We start from the raw sequence: 9,488 nt of genomic DNA, 5'->3' as shown, positions 1-9,488 counted from the left end.
GTAGTAAGTTGGCGAGTCATCTTCAAGTGACAGCTGCGCTCTGTTATGCCTGCCACACTTTAACCTTGGTTCTTTCCCCGCTGTATCACCGCTTCCCGGCTGGCTAAACGCTACCCTGCGTTGCTGCTCCTCCTGCCTGCCCGACACCGCTGCCATAACTTTGCTCCAGTTTCCACTTCCTGCCCTGGGCGGCCGGCATACGCCACCAGACCGGTCTCACCACTGCCTAGCCAGGAAGCTACCACCCCACGCAGGTCCCGCTACACCTCACCATTTCATTCCCTGGTTTTCCAATAAAGCCTGTCTTTTAGAATCGTACCAACCGAGATTGTGATCTGCTTTTGGGATCTTCTGTTTAACGTAACACAGAATATTTTGTCTGACTTTCCACTGACTTCCACACTGTTTAGCATCACTCAAAACGACCACAGCTGGGGGTCACTTTGCCTGCAGATCAGTCAGGGCAAAGTGGAAATAAAGAGCAATCTATTAGCCAATAACAGAGCCCTCATTTCCAACTTGGAGGAAATCCACCTCCTGCCTTGATTTCATTTAAATTGAACTGAACCCTGGCCTGTAATATGCCCCTACACTCACACACACGCAAAACACAACACCCACACTGGAGTATCTAATTTTGCTGAGAGGATGACTGACAGACTCCATCATCAGCATGATAGGCCCCTGACAGCATGTCAGACACAGCTGAAATGACCCGCCCTGGGTAAATGATAATATGCTAATAATACCCTTCCAAAATAAGAGACAATTTAAGGGACATAATGGAGCAACAGAGACGAGAAGAGAGACACAGCAGCTGTGTTTCCATCCGACTTAGACTGCACATTTTTTGAGAACTTTGGGAATGTAACAAAAATAATATGCTAAACAGGGTTTTTTTTCTCCAGCTGGGTTGAAATTATGAGTACTGTTCAGACTCAGATTTTTTTGTTTTTCTAGTGATCATGGTGATATTTTCGACTATCAATAAACTCATGTTGTTAGCTGTTGTGCGGCAGTCATGAAAGTCCTACATTTATATGACAGATGCAGTCTCATTAATATTTCTGGTAACACTTCTGCCTCAAGCAACCCTAAAAAATACTCACAAATTTGTTTTGTTTTTTTATCTAAATGTGACATTTTCAGTCAGTCTTGATGCTTCTTTACATCCGAATTTGCATTAAACTAACTGGATGGAAAGGCAGCTACACAAGATAGAAAGTGACAAGAGAAAACAAGAAGGAGGTGTTAGAGAAAAGCAGATAGTGTCTTTAAATGTGTGTGTATCAGAGCTGAGAACTTTTTGGATTTCAGTGTATGATAGATGGTTTATTGGCACAAAAGGTTAAAATAACAGGATACTTAAAACTAGAACTTTTAATGACATTCACTGAAATCCTATGAAGGGAAAGATTTGTACTGGCTATGTTTCCACAAAAAAACACTGAATCACACACACAGCAAACCAATAAGAGAGATTATCACCACAGTGAAGAAGACCACAGCAGGAAGAATTCAAAAGAGTTCAAACTGCCCATCTACTAAAAATACATTAAAAACCCAGGCAAACAGGAAATTATAACAAGAACCCAATTTAATAGACAAGATGATTATTTAATATAAAAGAAAACACAGCGTGACAAGGGAGGAAGCAGTGGCTGGTTCCTACAGTATGAACAGAGACACACAGAGACTTGCAATGTCAATTTACCTTATTACACTGAATATTGTTTCATGTTGACATGCCAGACACAGCATTCAGGAACTATTTTCAATAGATGTATTAAACTGTGCATACACATGGTTCTGTCAATAAATAAATGTCAATCATCTCAACCATGTTTGCATTTAAGGTAAAGCCTTGGAGTGCTTTGTTTCATATTTGGAAGGCAGATAAGTTTCAGTTAAAATAGATAAATTTTTTCATTCTTATCCCTTTTGGCCAGTGCATATATTGGTCCGAAAAATGTGCCAGTGTCCTAATTCAGCACAACCCTAACCAATACTTATACAGTTTTTTTCCATTTTCACTACGATTTTCTCTGTGTTAAGCCAGCTATGTGTTTACACAGAGATGCAGTTATATGGACTTTAACACCCGTATTCTGCCTTATGAATGCATGTAATGCCAAAAAGTGATTACAGCAAATATCTTGTCACTGTTCTGGCTCAGATTATAGCTCACCCAGTTTTTTGTACCAGTTGAAATACCTTTTAACCCTTTAAATACACCCCATAAATGCACTTTTACTTACCAAACAGCAGTCCTTGTGACTGAAAGTTTTTGTAATGCCACAAAATGACTTTATTTCCTTAATGGAGGTTATATTTTAAAGATCACAGCTCACCCACTAACTTTAAGCTGTTCAAAAGCTTTTAAAATAGTGTTTCTCAACAGGGGCTGTAGCGCCCACCAATTGGTAAGTCTGCATCGGGGGGCACTGGAAACAATATTTTGGAGGGGCATTTTGTTTAAGATGAATTTACTCCAAAGATTCACAACAATGCAAGTTGAAACTTTGATCTATTTCCAAATTAAGGTGGTCTGTAACATTAAAGCCTGCTAGTTTTCACCACTGCGACTATTTTATACCTGCATCTCTCTTTAACCCAATTTCAATCTGCTAATATATATTTAACACCAAACAGTTACATGCTGCATAATATGTGACATACAGTATATGTCTCCTCATTTACATCAACCACCTGAGGATGGGGCTGACATGAAAATCCGCTTTAAGGACCTCCTGAACCTCGATGTTCCCATCTGGGTGGTGTAGTCCTTTCAGGTGGATGTGACGAAATGTGAGCCCCTTATCCAGGCACATCCTGTTGGCATCTAAGGCGATGATGAGTCCCAAGGCTACTGTCGCACCGAGTGGTTATGTGGGTCAAATATAGGCAGGGTTACCCACTCTCAGGGAAAAGACCATTCTGATTGCTCTTTCTTTCCCGACAACAATATCTGCTGTATTTGAGCAGGGATTCAGCAGTTCTTCCACATACATCGCTTGTTTTCCATTAAGAAAATAATAATATTGCTTGCGATTGTTTGGCATTTTTTGATTGGCTCCTGTTGGTGGCACTTAATTAAAGGTTGTCAAATGTCTAACCTATTTTTAAACACTCAGATATAACTTCTATTCATATGGCTTTTTTTTCTTCCTGGGAAATTAATGATAATGATATTCCAGCTGTCCAGTTTAATCAAGTCTGTTCTTTGGCATTCAATTAAATACTTTTTTAATGATATAGCACGTAATAATATTAACATGATTAAATGTATACATCGTGGATATTATTGTTGATTATTGTTGTTTTTTATTATGATGACGATCATGATAATAATAAACAGAATATTAATCAAAATTAATATTAAGCAAAGGCAATTAGTCTTTTTTTGATGGGGGCGGTAAGGGACCTGAATAATGGACAGGGGAGGCTGGCCAAAAAAAGGTTGAGAACCACTGCTTTAAAGGGTCAGAAAGGGATTACAGCCCCTATCGTGCGTCTGAAAAGAATGTACTGCCCCAAAATGACTTCATGTCACTTTTGGGGTTTCTATTTTAAATATTATAGCTCACCCAGTTGAAATACAGTTGAACCTTATAATGGCCAATACAACCCATAAAATGCACCTATGCATTTGCGAAAAAAAGAGCTTTTATCTTCTTGATTTGGCAAAATGATCTTAAGAATTATAGAAAGGCCCTCCGTAATGCCAGAGGAGCCTATTACTCAGCACTAATAGAAGAAAATAAGAACAACCCTAGGTTCCTCTTCAGCACTGTAGCCAGGCTGACAGAGAGTCACAGCTCTATTGAGCCATGGTTATCCCATAAACACTAATAAGTTAAGCAATGACTTTATTGAACTTTACAGTTTAATAGTAATATATTTAAATCTACACTATATTATATCTAAAAGTTTAATGAGTTAAAAAAATAAATAAACTTATACACAGACAGGAATGCCCTCATAATAACTCTCGCAGGCTTCTCACCACAGAATCGCAAGAAATAGACTTGCTTGCAAATCATTTGTGGCTATCAGAATAAAGCCAAATTGGTTCTGTAGTAGCAGTTGTCTAAGACTCTTGTGAGTCTGTCTGGTTGATCAGGACTATGTCATGGCATGATGCACTCCATTATAGCTCATCGAATCTTCTCAGGCTGCTTCTATGTTCATATATAGCTACTTGAGGGCCGTCTTCAAATATCTCAGACTCATAATTAGTACAGATTGGACCGGACTCCTGATCACAGAGGGCGATAGAGAGAAAGTTGTCCAGATCCATGTGATCTGGAGTTATTCGCCAACAGCGGTAGGAGGTGATAGATACAAAAATAAAATAAAATTAATTATCAGGTTGCTCTCGACCTGACTATTAGTAGTCGTTGAGAGAAGAACGCGCTCCATACACTCTATGCGGAATAGCGTGCGAGACTTAGAGTAGGTGACTGTAGCTAGGTGGAACCTAGGATGAAAGGACGCGCTCTCAGTGTCTATGCTCGTTTCTATTATACGTTACTTTCATGCGAGCATTATTTTTGTTGTCATAAGCATTCGGTCATTTTGGGTGTCGTCGTACCTCTGATTCTCACCTTATTGCTTTCTGTTTGTACTGTTTTCGTTCAGTAGTGCTTATGTCGAGTGCTGCTGTCCCCCATCATTGCTGCTGTCATCATCATAGTCTTTTTCATGATCGTCATCAGTCACTACTATTAATGTAGTTGTTGCTACTGTTGCTCTACTGTTGTTGCTGTACATCTGTCTGTTTCTCTCTGTTTCTCTCTCTCTCTCCCCCCCCCCCAAACTGGTCAAGGCAGATGACCACCCAACTAGAGCTGAAGGGTCCGTCCTAGGTTTCTGCTAGCAGTAATATTAGCAGGACCATGGCAGCAGGCACCACCAGGATCCATGAGAACCTGTGGGACGATTATAAAGATGTTTTATTTTAAGGAGTTAATGGACAATAAATACTTAATATTAATTACTTAATATTAATTACTTAATATTAGGTTGTTCTTCTTTGTTCTCTATAGCTACTGACCTGTATCAGTCACTGTACATATGATTGTTGACTGTCAGCAGTAGCTGTATCGATACATGTCCACAGGAAGACAGCTTCTGTGCTGGTGGCATGATTTACAGAGTTATTCCTAAAAAGCTGAATCAGAGATCACGGCTGAGGCTGGAAAAGTGAAGCTTCAGTCTGCACATTTCTGGGCAGAGCACAGCTACACAGCATTTTATGGAACTGCTGAACTTTCACCTATATCTTTGATAATGACCTGGCCTATTAAACACAAAGTAGGGCATAATGACATGACAAAATATCTTATCTATTTTTTCCTTCTAATGCAGTACCTCTCTTCACTGACCTTGAATGAAGAATACCTATTTACTATGAGTCACTGGGAAACAGCAGACACTGCCAATATCTGTATGCTAAACCAGTTTGGCTGATGAAATATTGCACAAGGAATAGGAATGCTTAGGGAACAGCATCCTGATTGCACGATATACAATGAACCCACTGTGTAACAAAGTACAATGGGATATCAACAATACATAGTGTAATGCTAACTGGTGGAAGGATGCTGTCCCCAACTTTCCTCTGGTGTCACCACTGTAAAACAGCGTGGCAGGCTGTAAAAACAGCCTCTTAATCTTAGTATACTCCTTCATAAAAGTAGTAAGTTAACTTAATTCTGCAAAAAAGTCCATTAATGAAATCTAACTCAGAAATGAATTGCTGAAGTTGTTTTAGTGCACTTAAATTTGAGCAGTATTTAAATTATTGGTGATATAATTCCAGTTTGTTCCGCTCGACTAATTACAAAAATGTAATCTCCACTGTGCTATAACGCTGTATAGTTTAGGATTTGCCCAAGTATTCATCCAAATAAAACTGTTTAAGGAGATCGGTTCCCTCAGTTTGAGTTGTACTGACTCATCGTGTTGTTTTGTATTCAAAACAGGGATTTTTGCCAAAAGGCAGTGAGTTTGCAGCTTTAAGATTTTTAGTGAAACATCTCAACTGTCAGATGGACTGTGATCTTCTGACTTTTTCTGTAGCGCCATCAACAGATCAACACATTCCAAAATACTTTATGACCAAATACCTGCAAAACTATCATATATAACCCGTCAGCCTCAGCTGTACTTTGTATTTAAAGCTAACGAGTAAATGTTAGCATGCTGACATTCAATATGCCAATCTTGGTAAACATCTTATAAATAAGAGAGAGGTGATTACTGGTAGTCATGTTTTTATTCCAAAATAAAAGCAGTATTTGTTTATTTTAACTAGATTTCATGCAGGGTTCCTACTCTTCTTAAGAAATCATTGTCCAAGAGTTTTTCTTTACAATACAACACAGCACTTGCTCACAATGGTAGACAGTTGTTATGGGACACAGACTTGATGCCAAAAGTTCACTTTGCATCTGGTAAACCCACTTTGAAGTGTAGCACAGCGTTTCATACCAACAGTCAAGGAAAATCCCTGCCAATGTCATGCACTGTCCTATGGCCTGACCTTTGTACTTGGAGCTATGTAGTTGTGGTGTTTCATTCTGATCTAATAAAGTCAATATATGTTCTGCAGCAATACTCCACATTCATTAGGAATAGATAAAGGTGCTGGATAACTTAAAAACACACCAGATTATTTGTTGTACAATCCAGAAAAAAACTATTCAATCAGCTTTAGAAAGCAGGTAGAACAAAAAAAAAATATGACATTTCACTATCATTATATGTGATAACTGAACTACAGTCAAAACATATTAAGGCAGCAGGTAGACAGTGTAGCTCTTGTCTGTGGTACAATAAACTTATTAGCATCTGACTGTCAGATATGGGAAATGTTTCTCCTGTAACAGTACACATCAGTAAAAATCAAATTCAAATATAGCATTTGAATTATTTTCTTTTATGAAATTAAAAAGACTATTAAAAAACATGTTAAAATTCAATTCATTTTGTAAATGTATTTTTTTTCATTTTTCAGTGACATTTGTCCATAAGAAAACTCTTAAAAACAATGTGACTGAAACTTGTTTGAGCACAAGTGTAGTTTATAAACTGGGAGTGCTACTCAGGATGAACCTCCATGATTCAGGAGTACATCATGGAAGTCAAAACATTCAAAAATGTTTGGAGAAACATGGTGTTTCATTTTACACCATATTTTCCATTCACTCGAATGGAAAAAAAACAAAAAAACAAAACACTTCTCTCTCTAAAAAAGTCTTTAAAAAAAACTGTGATGTACACTTCTTACTCAAGCTCGGTATTGTAAATAGCAGCTTTTTTGGACAATGCATAAAACAGCTGGATAGTGTTCTTTCTTTCCCTAAAAAAGTCGTTTGAAATTACTTTAATTCAGAGACAGTTCCATCGTTGAGTTGCTCAGGAGATGCATCGAGCAGCTCAAACATATCATCAATAACCTGCCACAGACAGTTCTCCAGAGGAAAGTCATTGTCCACCAGATTGACCAGGAAGTAGTTGTCACGGATATACTTGATGATCATCCGTGAAGGAGATTCGTCTTCATAGAGTTTGGCCCACTGCTCGATCCACAAGGCAAAGGCTTCATCCTGAGAAAAACATAAGGACAGGTTTGGTGAGGAGAACAACTAGTAGATAAACACGTGCTTCTGATTACATTTTGTCACTTTACCTATTCTTATCGTCACATAAACTAACATATCCCCATTATTTCTCAAGGTGCCCGTTCTGCCTCACCAACCTTTCCATAAAACAGGTCTTGATCAAGAAATCAACTATTTAGAAAGGTTTATTTAGGAGTCTTAAGTAGAGAACCCCTAACCTCACGAGGCAGCTAGACTTAGCTATGCACTTTTGTCCTTTTCCAAACAATTTCCAATGACAACTTCCCAGACAGATTCCCAGACCTGGGACAGTCAGGTTAGGGATAACTTAGTCTACTGTCCAAATGGTAGTAAATAAGATATTCAAGCTAACAGGAGATAAATTAAAGGAAAAAACAGTGTGTCTTAGTTAGGGCTGTCCTAGACTAGGTTTTCCTAGTCAACTAGTAGTTGTTAGATAAAACCAATAGTCGATTAATAGTTAACTCCGCTATTAGGGGGCAGCCATAGTCTTAGTAAGGTCTTCGGCCACCAGAACAACTCCACTGCACCATGGCACTGATTCTGCAGTCTCAGGAACTCTACTGGATTGCTGGGCTGTCCAACTTGTCCCAAAGGTGTTCAACTAGGCTGAGATCTGCGGACTACAAAGGCCACAGCATATAATTCACATCATTTTCCTACTCATCAAACCATTCAGTGAGCCCTCCTAACCCTAACCCTATGGATGGGTGCATTGCAGTCTTGGAAGAGACTACTTCCATAGGGATAGAAATGTTTTATAATAGGATAAAGGTGATCACTCAGAACAACTTCGTATTGATCTGCAGTGACCCTTCCTTCTGAGAGACAAGTGGAACCAAATCATGTCAACAAAATGCCCCCCACATCTTAACAGAGGCATGGCAGCACTCAGGTCTCCATCTTACCTTCCAATACATAAAGCTGACTGGGTCCGCTACAGTAGGTTGAACAATCTCCCTGCCAGGAAAGATCCCCCACGTCACAGCGTTGGGCTGCATATCAGGGGCGTTAGTCAAGTTACGGCCCTGTACAAAAAAAAGAAAAAATCCATTGTGACCTTTTTATAATAATATATATTTATATATCGCACACGACTACAGAATGGCAGGTGCTGTCTGTTCAAACTTACGTGCACATCAACAATGTGGTAGTTGACACGAGGCTCATACTTCTTCAGCACTTTGAGGAGAGCGGTCACATTCTCACTGGAGGTAAAGAACTCCAGATAGGCCTGTTGGATTTAAAACAAGAAGATAAAGGTCACATCAGACAAAAAAAACTTTCATTCCCTACCCACTCCATTCAAAAGGCACAAAAAAAGCTGAAAGTGTTACTGCCTTCTGAAACACGTATCCTCCAGCAGGTCCCCAGCCAACTATAGGGTCTGTGGAGGGTTTGCCGTTGATGTTGGGCTGGGAGTTGATGGTGAGGACTCCTCGTCTGTTCACCTTCTCCAGCTCATCTTTCAGCAGGTTGGTCTCTGGGGCCAGAGGCTCATCGTTCCATGGCAAACACATCACCTAGCAAAGAGGGAGCCTTTCATCAATATGCCCAACCATTATACCCAACCATTAACTATTACTATAGTTAAAGTATCAGTTTCACACACTTATTCTCTTAAGAGTGAGATATTCAGATTGATCTCAATCTCATGTCTGTGTGTTCAGTACAGAACTGGAGTCAGGATGTCTAAACACACAGACATGAGATTGAGATTGAGACTCAGAAAAAAGAAACTACTATTCCGTTAATTAGTGAAATTTTTCATAAAATTTAGAGTTCAATGTAGAGATGTTCCGATACCATTTTTTCCCCTCCCGACCGATTCCGATACTT

The 9,488-nt window shown here is 39.1% G+C and overlaps 1 protein-coding gene across 1 annotated transcript; it reads right to left on the bottom strand.

Moving 5' to 3' along the window:
* Window positions 1-6,261: 6,261 nt before the first annotated feature.
* On the bottom strand, window positions 6,262-9,172 carry LOC118324690 (methylenetetrahydrofolate reductase-like; the record flags this gene model as incomplete). Its single annotated transcript, XM_035657142.1, is given in 4 exon segments — window positions 6,262-7,613; window positions 8,558-8,677; window positions 8,782-8,883; window positions 8,990-9,172. Coding segments are annotated over 4 exon segments (630 nt in total). The 3' UTR covers window positions 6,262-7,385.
* Between the last annotated feature and the right edge of the window lie 316 nt (window positions 9,173-9,488).

This window comes from Morone saxatilis, unplaced genomic scaffold (genome assembly GCF_004916995.1).
Source record: "Morone saxatilis isolate NCDOM2014 unplaced genomic scaffold, NCSU_SB_2.0 Contig15, whole genome shotgun sequence".
In the NCBI taxonomy this organism is placed as follows: domain Eukaryota; kingdom Metazoa; phylum Chordata; class Actinopteri; family Moronidae; genus Morone; species Morone saxatilis.
Note: the sequence above shows the minus strand (reverse complement) of the source record. Positions and strands in the feature narration are given on the sequence as shown.